The 17,836-nt window shown below is 35.9% G+C and overlaps 1 protein-coding gene across 1 annotated transcript in view; it reads left to right on the top strand.

Annotated features, from left to right (window-relative positions):
- The first annotated feature begins 2,845 nt into the window (after positions 1 to 2,845).
- Positions 2,846 to 17,836, top strand: part of Nlrp14 (NLR family pyrin domain containing 14) — a 28,627-nt gene continuing 13,636 nt past the window's right edge. Inside the window, exons 1-5 of the mRNA XM_027942273.3 lie at positions 2,846 to 3,137; positions 3,903 to 3,971; positions 6,211 to 7,804; positions 10,757 to 10,921; positions 14,070 to 14,237. Of these exons, the coding sequence (XP_027798074.2) occupies positions 2,846 to 3,137; positions 3,903 to 3,971; positions 6,211 to 7,804; positions 10,757 to 10,921; positions 14,070 to 14,237 (2,288 nt within the window). The remainder of the gene's footprint in view (positions 3,138 to 3,902; positions 3,972 to 6,210; positions 7,805 to 10,756; positions 10,922 to 14,069; positions 14,238 to 17,836) is intronic.

Here is a 17,836-nt window from a genome sequence, read left to right as displayed (position 1 = left end):
CACTACTTAAGAGAAAGAGTAAGATTTGTAGTTGGATAGGCTATTTGTCAACTCTGTGACCTAATTTCTAAGTGTCTGTATCTGTAAAATGTAAGTAAAACCAAACTTTAGGGAGTGTTTTAAAGACTAGACAATCTTGGGGCTGGGGTTGTGGCTCAGTGGTAGAGTGCGCGCCTTGCCAGGTTCGATCCTCAGCACCACATAAAAATAAAGGTATTGTGTCCATCTACAACTAAAAAAATATTTTTTTAAAACAGGCTAGATAATCTTTTCATAAAGAGCAGTAGGTACTCAAGAAATATAGTCATTATGAATATGAGCTGAAGGAATAATTTATTTTGAACAAATATTTTAATTATTGTAGGTGGTAAAAGTTCATGTCATTTATTTTAAATTGAAATTCTCTTAGACCCTGGTTGCCCATATTGGTTCAAAACATTTTGGGATAAATGAATATCTTCATATAAGAGAAGTGGCACCAAATTATCTGTTTTTCTCCTGAAAATGTAAATAAAAGAACACAAAACAAAAAATCCCTTGAAAACAACAAATCCATTAAGAAAAGGCCAGAGTATATTGTATTCTAATCAGAATTGCAGATATAATGTAGTTGAAACCCAATAGAATTCTGACTTGAATAAAACTTGTCTCAGAGGAACACAAATGAAAAAAGCGTGGGATTATGAGAGTCAGGGAGAGAGAAAAAATCAAGATATAAGGTGTTCTCCATGTATATATAATATGTCAAAATATTCTCTATTGTCATGTATATCGAAAGAACAAATTTTAAAAAGACATAAGGTGTTGTTAAAATGCATTATTATGAATGGTAACTTGTAAGTTACAGGCATGTATTAACTTCCTTAATCCTTATGATGTAGGCATTCTTGCCATTCATGCTTACAGATATGAAAAATGAATCCCCAAGTACCTGTTGGCTTTTGTAACAGCTGAGCTATCTTGGTGTAAGTATAGAGGAGGCAGTTAGATTGAAGTGGACTGAAACTGTAATAAGTAGAGAAGATGCTTTAGAAGTTTTGACTATAAACATGAAGGGTGTATGGTGTGAAGGGAACATCTATGAAAGACTAAATTATATTTGGAAAAGCCTAATGGAAAGACCTCAAAGACGGAGAAGTTGAAGATAGAAGAGAGAAAATGAGATGAGAGGTCACTCATGGATCACTTTGAGAACAGTTAATGCTGATGAGATTCAGATCACAGGTGGAAGGATAAGCTACAGAAAGGGAGTAGAGCCCCTTTGTTACAGGAAAGAAGAATAAAAAGGCGTGTTTACAGTGATATCTGAAAATTTTCTAGTTAGGAAGTCAGGAATGTGTTCTATGCCTTACTTTCCCTCACCTGCCATATTCTGTATGTCATGGAGAAGTTTGTATTCCTTTAAAGTTTCTATAAATTTATTCCCTTTTACTACTTTTTTAAAAAGTCACTATGTAACCTATTTTTGTCAGATTTATCTGTAATCTAGAATATTTCTGCAGTGTAGTAAAAAAAAAAAAAACTAAACCTGCTGATAGTTCACCAATAACTATAGGACAAATCCACTTTCCATTTAAGCAATTAAACTGTCCCTTTTGTACATTTTTACTTCCATCGCCTGTCTTTTCCAATACCATTAACAAGAATGAAAGACTGCAAAGGGCAGGGGATTTGAGAGAGATCTAAGCTGAATTCTGTCCACTTTTTAGCTCTGTCTTTTCAGGCAGATCACTGAAGAGGAGGTGAGGACCTTGAAGGTATTAGGGAGTGTGTTTAAGTGGCTAACTGGAATGCCCATGCTGAATAAAAAACTGAATAAAGTGGCTGATAAATGAAATGCAGGGCTCAAAAGACTAGAATTTGGTGTTTGAAAAACTGTCATGGGAATCAGGGCTTGAAATTGCTCAATTAACTCTAAGATATTAGTAGAAAGTGAGTTATGGGAGTCTGCAATTTAATTTTAGTAGTAGCTATTGAAACCTGCGATGACAGCATTAGAGTAAAATGTTGGAGTGCAATAAGGTCATGAGAGTTGATGTCAAGGATATGAAAGAATTCTATCTGGGATGAGCTTTAACAGTGAACTTCACCCACAATAACTGATGTTGGGAGTGGGTATGAAAGGAGTTTGTGAGCAAGCACCAGATATTTAGAGCCTCTATGAATTTGTGACCAGACATGATATGGTAAAATGAGATTGTGGGATGTTCCAATTGCATATGTTTCAAGAGTTATAATGTACTGGCAAGGATGCAGTAACAATGTTTTATAGGCTGAGATATGTGTTAGGTGTCTGTGGGGAAGAGAAGGAATCGGGAAACTAATCCATACTTAGTAGGAGCCTGTTCTGTGCCAGGTGATACATGAACCCTACCTCCTTCATACTACATTCCTCTGAGGTTGATTCTCATATCTCTTTGGAGAAGTATAAACTAGGCTGATAGAGGACGAACTGACTTTCAAACTTTTACAGTTCATAAATGGTGGGACTGGGGGGCTGGGATTGTGGCTCAGCGGTAGAGTGCTCGCCTAGCATGTGGGAGGCCCTGGGTTCGATCCTCAGCACCACATAAAAAGAATGAATAAATAAAAGAGATATTGTGTCCAGTTACAACCAAAAAATAAATATTAAAAAAAAAAAATGGTGGGGCTGGGACTGAATTCTGGGAGGGTGGAAAAAGTAATGCAATACAGTGGTCTATGTCAAAGGATTGTTTTATGTCAGGAAATGTATCAGAAAATGCTATGGTTCTCAAATCATACTTTTCCACATGTCCCATTTATTCCATGTTTTTTTAAAATTTCTTTTTCCCCACTGAAGCCTGAATTCTGATCCATGGACAAGATGGCAGATTCATCGTCATCGTTTTCCTTCTTTTCTGATTTTGGGCTCCTATTGTATTTGGAGGAACTAAACAAAGAGGAATTAAGTAAATTCAAGTTGTTCCTAAAGGAGACCACAGAACCCCAGCCCTGTCCGATACCCTGGACTGCTGTGAAGAAAGCTAAGCGGGAGGAACTTGCTAACCTGATTAACAAACACTATCCAGGAGGGCAGGCCTGGGATGTGACTCTCAAAATCTTTGGCAAGATGAACTTGAAGGATCTGTGTCAGAGAGCAAAAGCAGAGATCAACTGTGAGTGATACTGGGGACAAATCTGGGGGGAGGGAGTAGGAAGTGTTTCCTAGAGCTCTTCCAAATGATTCTTTAGAGGGACTTGGGGATTAAACCACTCTAAGGGACATAGGCTTAGTGGTGGTCTCATACATGGGGAGCTTATTAGATCATTTGGGCAACACTAAAGCAGGAGATTTTGAGTAATATCACTCAGCCAGGCTTTTTTACAGGGATAACTTTTTGTACCTATTAAAATGACTAAAGAAATTGACTGATGGGAATTATCCCATCTAATGGCCTTTGCCTAAACGATAAAGTCATAGGTTAAATTCTGAGAAATCTCAAATATGCTTTAAAATATTTGCTGAAATATAATGGGCTAAAAATTATTAAAAGACAAAACAAAGCAAGTATTTTTAGCAATCTCAGTATTATAGACATTTAAAATCCATTGCCCATATACAAGGCTTTACAGCTACAAGTGTGTATACATTGTGCATCTTCATCTTGCTCTAAGGTCAATATAGGCAACGAAACTGAGACTCGTACTACACCATTTACCCTAGACCTACAGAGTAGAAGGAATGGCAAGTTTTGTTTGCACTGCATCATTTCCTCCCTTGGCTAAGCTGGTGGGGTTTGAGGCTCTGTTGCCTCTAGTTTCTTTTAACCCAGATAGTCTCAGAACTGGAGCACTGAGTAGAAATGCTGGATCCTGTTCTGTCCATCACCTAAAATATTTGATTTTGGAAAATATCATGATTCTGTTGGAACTTGTTGCAGGGACAGCCCAGAAAATGGGACCACAGGATGCTGAGGCTGGAGAGGCACCAATTCAGGAGGTGGTGCTGGGTGAGTAGTTGGGTTTTTGTCAGCATTTGAGCTTTTGAAGTATCATGGGGGGCTTATCTCCCAGAGGAACATTGTTCAACTTTTGTTAATATCTTCTAATACCCCACCTGTTCCTGAATATCATTCAGAAAGAGTTGACAACATTGGCTGTCTGGTCCAAAGTCGGAATCAGGGCCATATTAATGCAGGGCCTCAGGAGAGCAGTATTTGGAAATGTCCAGTTAAAAGTTGACAGTGTGATGAACAAGGTGGACTAAAAATTTCTTGAGTTGGCAGAGGACGTACAGCTTATCACATCTATTACCTTCTTTCAGAGTAGTGCTGTAATTGAGTTCCAGGTGACCAACTAGTTCATGTTAATTATAATTTCTGGAACCAGATCTTCTCCATCCTGGTTCATCACCATTTCTAATTCCCTTGTTTTGTTTTGAATTATACTTAGTTGAGTTCTAGCTTCTATAAATGGAATGAAAGTAGAAAGAAAATTGAGCCAAGTGAGAGAACTTTATTTTTAATCTAGCTACAATGTTTTCTAAATGGCCACATTATTTAATTCAATAAATAATTGAGAATATACTTAATTTCAAGCACCAGTGAATACAGTTTGCTTATTAAATGACCTTGACTATAACTTCCCACACCTGTAGTATGAAAAACACTAATGATAATTTTTATTATTTCAAACCTAGTGGGTTTGTTGAGATGTTTGTTTAAATACAGTTAATTATGTCTATATTATTTTTCAGCAATTTGTGATAAAAGTTAACAGTACTTCTTATAGAAACTTTAGAAAATATTATAAGTACAAAATTGAAGATATGAAGAACAGCAATGATTTGATTCTCCTCTTTATGTATATCAATTCCACACTGTTTGAATTATTGTAGTTTCATGATAGGGTTTAGTTTTTGCAAATAGTTCCTCCTCCAACCTACCAAAATGTTTTGGCTATCATATGTTTGCTTATTTCTATTTTTGTTTTTCAACTTCCCATAAGTGAAACAAACCTATTTTTTAAAGGATTCAAAATATCATTTAAAAAGTGGGTTTCTCCTTTTCTCCTCTTCGTATCCCAACCTGCTATTAATATATCTTAGAATCAGAAATGTACAACTAATCCAAGTCTAGTTTCAAATAATATACCACATCATAGTACAAATATAATAACTTGTGTTTATCATTGCTGCCATTTTCACTTAAACATAAGCATATATAAATAATATAAGTAGAATACCTATTTGAAAATATTGTTGTGATTATATTAAAGTGTTATCCATTAAGACATTCTAAAATAAGAAAAATAAATACCTTTATTTTGATGCATATCCTATAGGTTTTGAGGCACATAAAGTTTGTCTACTTTTTCCAGGACAGGATTGTATTAAACAGATTTCCCTGAAACTTGATTTCTTTTTAACTAAATAATTGATATTTTGCATATTTGCATATATCTGTACTTTATTCAGAAGTTGAACAGTATTCAATTATGATTGCATTCTTTTCTGACACTTCTTGTGTACAAGGAGATTCATCTCTGGGCATGTGATGATGAACTAGGGATATAGTCTCTACCCAAGTGTATCATTTCTTTGAAAGTAATAATTAAAGCTTGTGATATGTATTGTGAATGGAAAATACATCAAGTTTTGAGAATATATGAAAGGGAGAACTATTCTAGGACTAAGATTCAAAGAAGGTCTTTCCAAGACAGTATCATTTGAATGGAGATCTAGGGAGAAATCAAGATCCTAGATTAAGATGAGATTCTGTTTGGACACTGGGAATTCTTTTCTTCAAAATATTCATGCTTTGCTTCAGTGTTTATTAATATAAATGAATCTACTTTGGATTATTTTGATGTATAGATTCAGGTTTGTCTTGTTGTCCTCCCTAGTTGCTGTTATTGTCTCTCTTTTTATCTGGATGATGATTCTGGTCACCACATATCATTCTTTTTCTCTATTGAGAAAGGTATAAAGAAGAGAACATATTCTAGAGTAAATCTAATTTTTATTTTCCATAACAATTTAACAGCTTCTAATGCAGGCTTTAAGCCTACAGAAATATTTGTTTTGATTTCTCCATTTAAAAATCTAAGCCATCTTTGATTTCAACCTATATTACTTTTGTAACTCTGGTATTCTTAACATTGCAACTAATGAAATTTGTTTTGATCATGTGTGATCAAATTTGTTTTGATCATTTTTTTTTTTGTTTTTCCTGCTCCATTATGTCCTAGGTGGTGGAACAGAATACAAAATTCAAATAAAGGAAAAATTTTTTGACATATTGGTTAGGAACTCCTTGCCGGGAGAACCTACAGATTTCCATCATGGAATTATTCAGGAAGAGAGAAACCTATTGGAGCATTTGTTTGATGTGGATGTCAAAAGTGGTGATCAGCCACAGACAGTGGTGCTCTGGGGAGTTGCTGGAGTTGGGAAAACAACATTGATGAGAAGGGCGATGTTAGAATGGGCAGAGGGCAATCTCTATCAACAGAAGTTTGCCTATGTTTTTTATCTCAATGGGCGAGAAATTAGCCAGCTGAAAGAGAGAAGCTTTGCTCAATTGATATCAGAGGACTGGCCTAGCAATGAAATCCCCATTGAAAGTATCCTGTCCCAGCCAAGTAGTCTTCTTTTTATTGTTGATAGTTTTGACGAACTGAACTTTGCCTTTGAGGAACCTGAGTTTGCACTTTGTAAAGACTGGACCCAAGTACACCCTGTGTCCTTCCTCATGAGTAGTTTGCTGAGGAAAGTGATGCTCTCTGAATCATTCTTGTTGGTGACATCAAGATTCACAGCTTCTAAGAGACTGGCATCCTTGTTGAAGGACCACTGTTATGCAGTGCTACTAGGAATGTCTGAGGATTCAAGAAGGGATTATATTTACCAGTTTTTTGAAGATGAGACATGGGCCATGAAAGCATTCAGTTCATTAAGAGACAATGAGATGCTTTTTGACATGTGCCAAGTTCCCCTACTGTGCTGGATCATCTGTACTTGCCTGAAGCAGCAAATGGTGAGGGGCAGCGATGTCATGGTGATCTGCCAAACAACCACAGCTCTGTTTATGTGCTGTATCTCCAGCCTGTTTGCACCAGTAAATGGACACTCTCCTAAACTGCCCAATGAAGCTCAGCTAAGGAGCCTGTGCCACTTGGCTGTCAGAGGAGTATGGACCATGACACATGTGCTCTACAAAGACAATCTCAGGAAACATGGGTTAACCAGATCTGACCTCTCAATTTTTCTGGACGCGAATATTCTTCAAAAGGACACAGAGTATGATAATTGCTATGTGTTCACTCACCTACATTTTCAGGAGTTTTTTGCAGCTATGTTCTATATGTTGGAAGTCAGTTGGGAACACAGAGACCATTTCTTCCAGTCTTTGGAGGACTTGAAGCTATTACTTGAAAGTGAAAGTTGTCAAAACCCCCATTTGAGGCAAATGAAATGGTTTCTGTTTGGCCTTTTGAATGAAGATAGAGTGAAACAATTGGAGGACACTTTTAATTGTAAAATATCCCTGGAGTTAAAATCAGAGTTACTTCAGTGGATGGAAGTATTTGGAAAAAGTGACACTTCTTCATCACAGCTGGAACTTCTGGACTTGTTTTTCTGTCTCTATGAGACTCAAGATGAAGCATTTGTAATCCAGGCAATGAGCTATTTTCCAAAGGTTAAAATTGAGATTTGCAAGGAAGCCCATTTGCTTGTGTCTTCATTCTGCCTTCAGTACTGCCAATGTTTGGAGACCATTAAACTGTCTGTGACTATGATATTTGAAAAGCCGTTAAACTCAGGCCCTGTAGCCGACACTTGGTAAGTGCCCTGTGGGGGGGATAAAGAAAGTAGATTTTGTTGGAGGAGGAGTTGAACCAAGGTCCCAGAGCTGGGATAACCTTAGAGAGCTGATCCACTCTGTGGCAAGGAGGCCAGGCATTTAAACCCCTATTGACCAGTCTTGACTGCTATAAGAAATAAGCAAAAACTTGCTTGAGCTGGCTTTTCTGGTTTGAAGGCAAAATTCTAGAAAAGGCACAGGGATGACAACTCTCAGCTGTCAGCATTCCCAGCAACTCGGGGAAATGAATACTTCAGTTCTGAAGGAAGGATATGGTGTCATGCAAACTTGCATCCATTGTAGGAAGTATATTCATTTTTAAAAACAATCCCTTCCAGAAAAATAAGGGGCCAGAAACTACTTGCTGAAGCTGATACACAAAGGTCATCTACCTGTACTGTGTACCCCCGTACTCTACTGACCTAGCTCACCTTCCCATTGTCTAAAGGTAGACCTTTAGTGTATGTGCGCATGCTTTATGAGAGATCTCAGCCCTTTAATGCCTATGTAAAGACTATCAGAGGTTAGTAAGAAATAATAGGTGCTGGATAAATGTGTTTTTTGTTTTTTTTAATATTTACTCTTTTTATTTGTAGTTGGACATAATACCTTTATTTATTTATTACTATGTGGTGCTGAGGATTGAACCCAGGGCTTCACACATGCTAAGCGAGCACTCTACTGCTGAGCTACAACCCCAGCCCTGGATAAATATTTTTTAAAAGAATAATTCACCTTCAGCATTTTATGTATATTATTTGGCCCTATTCCTATCCTCAAGTTGACTTTTCTCACCTACCCATCTAAATCTGGGGGACAAATTGAACTATAGAATTCAGTTCCAAATTTAATTAAAATTGAGAGCTTACTTGGTTTCATAATGAGCCAGACACTCAACATGTTGTCCAGCTTAATGCTGATAGCAAGAAAATTATACATCTTATACATAAATATCTATTTAAGGTTTCAAAGCTGAGATTCAGAGGTTTACCTAGAAAATAAGTTTTTTTTTTTAAAGAGAAATTTTTAATATTTATTTTTTAGTTTTTGGTGGACACATCTTTATTTTATTTGTATGTGGTGCTGAGGATCGAACCCAGCACCCCGCGTATGCCAGGCCAGCTTGCTACTGCTTGAGCCACATCCCCAGCCCTAGAAAATAAGTTCTTGATTCAAGAACATCAAATAAGACAAACACTTGCTGAGTATTTACTGTGTACCTGACAGTCTTCTAAGACCTTTGATTTATTTTTTCCAACAATCCCATGAAGTAGATGCTCTCTCTCATTTTACTTATGGAAAAAAAAAAAGACACCACAAAGGCATAACTTGAGTGAGGTCACACATCTGAGTCCCCTGAGACTTTAATTTTCCAACTTTTTCCCCAGCTGTTCCATTGGACCTATACACAATTACAGAAGCAGCCATCTCTTAAGAACATATATTTCCTTTTCCTCTGAACCGTGATAATAGAAATTGGGGGCTGGAATGCTCTGACCTTTACTTTTAAGGAGTTCAAGTAATTTTCTTCAGTCAGTTTTCTTAAGTCTGACTTCCTTGTTCCATTTCAAGAAGATGTGACTGAACCCAGGCCTAAGAATGTCTTTTATACTTAACAATAAATGTTTGGAAGTCTGGCCACTAGATTGTCAGGCCTCATGCTAGCTTCCCTCACTTATGTTGCAGAGTTGCTAATGCTAGAGTTGGCCTTGTTGCTAAAAATTTTTAAAAGGACCTGAGAACTCAAGTTTTAAAAGGGTCATTGTAGGTGACTTCAGTCTATTCTACAAGATAACTATATTGTAAACTTGTCTCATTCACCATTTTGTCTATAGCATTTGTACATAGGAAATATTTGAATGTTTTATTATGTTTTCACAAATTTGACCTTAAGTGGTAGACCATTACTCTGTAGTACCATTCATTCCAATTTAATTAAGGTATTGGAACCAATTTATTTAGTAACTATTATGAACAAAGCAACAGATATTTATAGTAAATATTTTATACATAATTTATTTACTAAATATTTCAATGTAAATGATAGCTAACAATTGTTAGGAAGCCCTTAAAACCTGAGACACTTGCATTTTCTATAGGTTGCTTTGCTGAACTTTCACAGTTATCATAAGAGATTCTCAACTTTATTTGCCAAGATGAATAAGCTGAAGCTCACTTGATTAGTAAATTTTTCAATTAGTGAGTGGAAGAGTTGAGTTGTTCTGTGTTCTAGAGCTTATGCTTATTAGTCACCAGGCTACTTCTGTTTTATTCCTTTATCACCCTTTATTCATCTTAGAGTCTTTGGTAATATACCTGATAATTAACTCGTTCAGCATTTTAATGTTTGCAGGTGCTTCTGAGTTCCCACTTATCTTGACTATTGAGTCTTCACAACCTTATAAAGAGAGAAGACATTTCCATTTTATAAATGAAGAAATCTTGGAGCTCATGGAATTGATGTGATGTATCTAAAGTATTATAATTAGTTAAATGATAAGGCTCAAAGCCTTTGGTTCTTAATATATAACATACCACACCACACTAAATTGCTACCTACTAATCCTAACCTTACTTTGTGGTCATATGCTTTTTTTTTTTTTCCTTCATGACATTGACTCTTCAGATATTTGATCTCTTGTTCTTCCCAGGTCTCTTCCTCCAAAGAGAAATCTCTCTAGTTTTAATTTTTTTGTGTATTTAGGGAGTGGATAAGAGATGGGGAAGCTATTAAGAAAACAAAACTTCTAGAAAGATGCCAAGTAAAGAGAAGACTTACTGCTGGACCATGCCCATGGCAAAGCTGCACTGAATGCTCCTCCAGTTTCCAAAGCACTTTTACTTTTATACTAATATCATCTTCTGAGAGTTGACTGAGCTGAAATAGATTCACACATCTTTTTCTTCTTTCCACTCATATATAGGCAAAGGGACAATGATCGTATTATCCGTTGCTGGAAAAATCTCTGTTCTGTGTTTCACACAAATGAAAACTTGAGAGAATTGGAACTGTATCATAGTAACCTTGATGAATTAGCAATGAAGACTTTCTGTCAAGAACTGAGGCACACAAATTGTAAACTACAAAAACTACTGTAAGTCTGGCATAAGAAAATTTAATGGAGTTACTGATCTTATCTTCCACTTTTATTAGGGGAAACCAATGGTAAATAAATAGTCATGCAACACATAATAACGTTTTTGTTAATGACAGATGGTGATATGATAAAATTCTATCTCCTAATGATCTCATAGCTATCTTGGTTTCTGTAAGTCCTATCATTTATGTTTGCAAAACAACAAATTGACTAATGACACACTGATCAAAATGTGTTTATCATAATGGTACTTTAAAATCCTTTGTCAAAATACTGTTAAGAACACGAACAGCAGAAACTTTTGAGGATATGGGAGCATAACTAACTTGTTTTGGGAAAGATTCTACAGGGTGTGATAATTGTTCACATGAGATTTTGAGGCTTGATTAGGAATTTTCTAGGTAAAGAACACAGAGACATGGGGAAGTTGGGACTGTAGCTCAGTGGAAGAGTGCTTGCCTGACATGTTTGAGGCACTGGGTTTGATCCTCGGCAGCACCACATAAAAAAGTATTAAATGCACACATCTGTTTTTTTTTTAGTTGTCGATGGACACAATATCTTTATTTTTTTATGTGGTGTTGAGGATTGAACCCAGTGCCTCACACGTGCAAGGCAGGCTCTCTACCACTGAGCTACAGTCCCAGCCCTTAAATGTGCACACTTTTTTTTTTAAAAAAATATTGTTTTAGTTGTACACAATACTTTTATTTACTTTTATGTGGTGTTGAGGGCCTCACACGTGCTAGGCAAGCATTCTACTACTGAGCCACAACCCCAGCCCAAGTACACACATCTTTTAAAAAAAAAAAAAACAAAAAAAAAACCCCACAGACATTCTAGGCAAATCAGCAAAACACTTTCAAAGACAAGCTCTAGAATTTTCTATTTCTTCTGAAATTGTTTTTTTTTTTTTTCCTTGGCGCTGGGGATTGAACTCGGGGGCACTCGACCACTGAGCCATATCCCCAGCCCTATTTTGTATTTTATTTAGAGACAGGGTCTCACTGAGTTGCTTAGCGCCTTGCTTTTTTGCTGAAGTTGGCTTTGGACTTGCAATCCTCTTATCTCAGCCTCCCAAACTGCTGGGATTACAAGCATGTGCCACCGCACCGGGCCTGAAATTGGTTTTCTATTGAATAATTTACATTCAATAAAATGCCCAGATATAAAAAAATGTTATATTGTCACCAATACCCAAAACAAGATAAAGTATTTTCTTCATCTCAGGAAATTTCCTTGTAGCCCTTCCTATTCAGTCCTTTCATGTCATCCAGTCCCAGAGGCACTCATATTCTAATACCTGCCATCGTGGGGCAGCTTTGTCTTTTCTTGTAAATCCTTTAGTTTAACTAATACAGTATATGCTTGTTGTGTCCATCCTGTTTTCTTAAATATTTGAAAAATGTCTTTCTTACATATTTTAGTCTTTTTCTTATTACTGACTAGCATTTCATTATATGACTATACTACAGTTTCTTTATTCATTCTCTTGTAAATGGAACCCTGGGATTTTCCTAATTTTTTAGCTGTTTTGAGTAAGACTGCTTTGAATATCCTTTGAATTCTTTCCTTGTGACATAAGTTTTCATCTTTGGTGAATACTTGGGAATGGAATTGCCGATTAATAGATGTATGTCTTAAAAAATGGACAGTTCTCCAAAGTGATTGTGCCATTTTGTAGTCCCAAGAGCAATATATGGAAGTTCTAACTGCTCTTTATATTTGCCAACATTTGTTGCTATCAATCTTTTAAATTTTGTTAATTTGGCTCTCATGCTCTTATTTTTAAAAATGTGTTTGTTTGCATGTCCCTTGCATTCTGCTGGAACCTGGAACTGATTTTATTTCCCTCTATATTTTAGTGCCTGTCTCATATGCCCAAGGTCCATTGGGTGCTTAGAAGTATGTATTGAATGCTGAACAAATGATGGATCCTTGTTTCTATCAACCCTGAATGCTCTTTCAAGGGGAAAGAGGCTTCATTAAACATTTCCTCAGAATCTGTGTTTTTAGTGAGTTCTGGTAATAGATTTCAAGTAACTAGAGTTCATTGGTCTTGTAGATTAAGGAGTTGAGGAAAGAGGGTATATGCTATGATTAAAGCATTTTTGGAAGTCCTTTTCACTCATTTCTAAACCTCTGGCCAACATTATCCCTTCATTGAATGTCACCAGTCCAAATCTTAAAAACCAAACCAAAATGCTGCCTTGTTGGTTAAATGGATTCCTCTTTTAGAATGCAAGGGTCTCTGAGAGGGATGACACTCTGGTGACCATTCTGTCTTTGCAACCTTAGTGGTAGTTCCTTTACTTTAACAAGTGAGACTGCTTCTGATTTATATTTACAGAGTGCTTTAGGCACTTTTATTAGATGAGGATGGTTAGTGTGACAAGTGGATAAAAAAATATTTATTTTCTTGTGGATGATTGGGGGCAGAGATGATGGGAGAAAGGGTAGTGATCAGAGCGGAGGGGAGGTGGTATCACAAGAGGAGGTTTCAAACAGTTAAGTGTGAACAGACTGGGAATTTGGGGCCAGCAAAGGCACTACAGAAGAATCAGACATATTGACTGAGTTAGCAGATGGAAAGTAGGAAAGAATATTGGAAAATTTAACTTTATATTTTGCTTCAAATTGCCTCTGTACACCTAAAAACATCTGTAAGATTACAAGGCATATTTTGTAACAATGTGTTTTGCTAATGATGTGTACCACACAGTTGATATTAGCTATGCACTCATTTTGATTACTTAAAGATTTTAATATTGTTATTTCATGTTATAGTTGCAGTATTTGGAACAGTGCTGATGATTTTGGTAGTCATTCCTGAGATTAAGTCTTCAGAAGCTACTCTCTGCTCTTCCTGATGTTATCACCTTTTTCCTTTAAGGTCAAAAAGGTTGGTGGTGTCAGGATATAAATGGAAATCAAAGCTGTAACACAGTTGCTTGTCTAAGCAATACTCTGAAACTCAGATTAATTACCTGACCTAAAATATGAGAAACCCAGTCAGATAAAAGATGAAAGTAAGATAAGAAAATACTTATGTCATATCCAAGAGTTGAATATGAATAGAGAGGGGTGCTGTAACCAGAGATAGAGATGATTTTGTAATTCCTTCTGCATATTTTTTCTTCTGAAGGTTGAGATCTGTCGCCTTCCCTGATGATTGTCAGGGTATATCTAGTTTGTTGACTCACAACCAGAATCTGATGCATCTCGACCTGAAAGGGAGTAAAATAGGGAATAATGGAGTAAAGTCATTATGTGAAGCTTTGAAACACCCAGAGTGTAAACTACAGAATTTGAGGTAAGATTTGAGTTTTTTATATTATTATTGAGATTTTGATCTGTCCAAACAGATAGCCAAACAATGTATTAATGATGACAGGGTGCAGTGCTGGAGCAGGCTCAGTTTTACTTGAGTTTTGATAATGAATCCCCCTCATTTATAACTGCAACTCAGTAACAAGACCAGAGGTTGAGAAAGAACAGTGTGGCAACTATAAAGGTGCTTGCTTATTATCAGATATTTATCTTAGTGTCAGCCGTCTACTGATTTTTCTTTAAGAATGTGAAAGCATTAGCAATCATACTTGTTCTGATGATTAAAATCTGTGACAGATTTTAAGAAATATATTATTTTCCAGTGAAGATCAAATAAATCAGTTTCTGACAAAATAAAAAATCATTATAGTAGGTTTTATCTTAGAAGTTTTTGTAATCCCTAGACTCAATTCAGTTGGCCAAGACTGAGTCTTGATGCATGAAGGGCCAGGTATGCCACCGTTGTGGAAAGAAAGGTGTTGGAGAGATAATTGATATCTGAAGTGAATCTTTCTTGGATTCTTTGACCAAAGGAATTTTTTTAAAAAAAAAGTCTTACTGGTTTCTGCATGAAATTAACCTATAGCATGTCTGGAGAGTTCTTGGATAATTCTTAAACATGGGTTGAATGCAGCTGTCATCAGGCCAGGTTGGGGCAAAAGTTTTACAGCTGTGAAGTAGTTTTAGGACATTATGAATAATTTCTGTAACCTGCCCTTCTGATCTGTAATCCAGTAAGAAGTATGTAACTGGTTCCCATGTCTAAAAATAAAATGTAGCATAAAACCTGTTAAATGGTAGGAAAGATATTTCTTAAAGTGGGAGCTGTGTATCTAAGACAAAAAAATCTTGGCATGAGACAGATCGGCAATTGAGGTTTGAATAAAGTCTTCTGCTGAAATTCATTAACTTTTGCTACCTTGATGAAGACCAAGTTAGCAGGCTTTCAAGTGGGGAATCATCTCTGTGGGTTAACTATTAGGGCTTCTTATACCAGTGATTAGATGCTTTTGCAATAATGTAATTTGCAATAACGTAACATTACATTGTGGAAGGACTGGATGTTTTTTCATTGTGGGTGGCCACTAGAGAGTAATTGATGGTCTCCCAGACCCCCTCTTAACATTTCATATAGGAAAACTTCCAGTTTTCTGTTTGCCTTAAATATCCTGGTATACGAGCCAGTGGCAGTATGAATGTCCTCATTTAGTCTGGTTTTTGCATAAATCATACTGAACTGAACTCTTCAGAATTGTGTTTTGATGGTTTATTCTCCCTAATTCCAGATGGTATGGGCAATAAAGTGTTAATAGATTAGTGGGTCTTTGTAAGTATGCCCTGCAGAGTATGATCCCCAATTATTGTCAGAACTTTGCATATTTAGAAATAAGATATTCTAGAAAACTTTAAATGGCTGAGGGATTCATTTCAGCCTTTGTACCTGAACTTACTGAAAAGGTAAACATAATCACTAATTTTCACAGAAATGTTTCACTATAATATTTACTAAAGTTTCAAGAAAAGAAGGGAGAAAGGTCTGTTCTTCATGTCTTCATAACTTTTTCCACATTGTGGGCCCAATAATAGGTTATTTATTAAAATATGCTGGGAAACATAGGGGGAAAACTGAAAACTAAATACATTAGAAGTATGCCAGTAATTCCTAATTGTGTTCAGACTCCCTTCTTATACTGGGAGTCACAAACAATGTGAGGGAGCAGTTCTTGGTTCCATCAGACACGAGTGTCAAATGGTATAAAGACAAAACACATCTTAAAATACTTCTAATTAGAAGACTAATATATCATAAGGAAAGCAATCACAATAATTGAATAAAAGAAACATACCTGAGAAAGGCAAATATCCACAACAGTGCTGCAATAACTAGAGTAAAATATTGGATAACAGGTAAATAACATATGGATCAATAGAAATTTTTGCTTCTACAGGAGTGAGGAGCCCTTCTGGTTTATGTGCTTCATGACTGTAAATAATTATAATAATGAGTCATCATAAATATGAACAGCCTTTGGAGAGGGTACATGCTTTGGAACCAGAAGTTCTGCTACCTGGGCACATTATTCAGTGTGCAGAGAGTTGAAAACTAAATATCAGTCCTCTCTTCTCCATTTCAAAAATTTTTCTGGTATTCACTCACTTTTGTAAACTTGATTATGGTATGTATACTGTGTATACATGCTAATCATACCAACTAGGCTTAAATGAAATATCACTTAAAATTTTAAATCCTAACTTTTAAAGCAGAAATAACATGGAATATAAGGAAATATATATATTTTGCTATTTTAATTTGAATAGTATGAAGAACAAATGGGTGTTAAGAAAGTAAATTGTGGGACTGGGGATGTGGCTCAAGCAGTGGTGCGCTCACCTGGCATGCGCAGGGCGCTGGGTTTGATCCTCAGCACCACATAAAAAAAAAATAAAGATGTTGTGTCCACCGAAAACTAAAAAATATTTAAAAAATTCTTTCTCTTTTAAAAAAAAAAAAGAAAGTAAATTGTGTGGTAAGAAAGTAATTTTCTGTCTTAAATTTTTCTAGAAAACTTTGATACACATAAATTGCTAACTTATTTTTAAAATATTATAACTCCAAGGTTCCAAAATTGGTTACAAAGTTTAGAAACTGTTTCTATATTTAAGTTAACGTTAAAGATAATATAACTACCACCTTTGATATCTAAGATTATATCAAAACAATGATACCTCAAAACTTGACCCAGATAGTATATAATTGCAATATTCACTGATTACAATTTATAAATATGCTGGTAACTTAACTCACTTTAATCATATTCCCACATACATGCTTTTAAATATTAATGTAATTAATGTAAGCATAAGAGATTTAAGAAATTTAATTTTCACTGTTAAATACAGTATATGGTCTTATGTGATCTAAAAACAACATGTTTGCATTTTTTGTTTTCACTGTGGTAAAAATCAGAAGGCTATACAGCCAGCCATCTTTTAAATTTCAAATTTCAGAAAATTAATTTAATGATTTTTCCTTGATTTAGAGTAGGCCCTGAGGCCTATCCTGTTAAAAAGGTATCTTCTCTTAGGAACACAATTCCTCTGTCACCTGTGGTACATTCATACTGATTCTCAGAGAAAGACAGCTTCTGCATGTTGCTTCAGCAACAACCCTCTCCTGTCATCCCTGAATTTCTAATGATGTCATAAAAGTAACCTCACAATCAAACAAAAAAATTGGAAAATTCTTGAGCAACCTGGAAATACTTAGCAGACATTTTCAGAAGAGAAAAATAATGTTCAAACAGCTCTCCCAAGTTTCTGTGGTGCTCATCTTCAGAGTTACAGTTCCTCATGACTGAGGAATAGCAGCTTTCTCTGATGGCAGTTTTCTGATCTTAATCTGCTAGCAGCACAGGAGAACTTATTCCACTGGGGATTAACTCATAAGGAAAGCCACATCATCTTGCATCTGATAAAATTCTACCCTGACCAACTCTCAAACCAAGAACTTATTCCAGGTAGAACATGGGTCCCTTGCTCTGAGTCAACTGTTTGTAGAGCCACCTTGTGGATCTATACCCA

This window comes from Marmota flaviventris, chromosome 9 (genome assembly GCF_047511675.1).
Source record: "Marmota flaviventris isolate mMarFla1 chromosome 9, mMarFla1.hap1, whole genome shotgun sequence".
Taxonomy (NCBI): Eukaryota; Metazoa; Chordata; class Mammalia; order Rodentia; family Sciuridae; genus Marmota; species Marmota flaviventris.
Note: the sequence above shows the minus strand (reverse complement) of the source record. Positions and strands in the feature narration are given on the sequence as shown.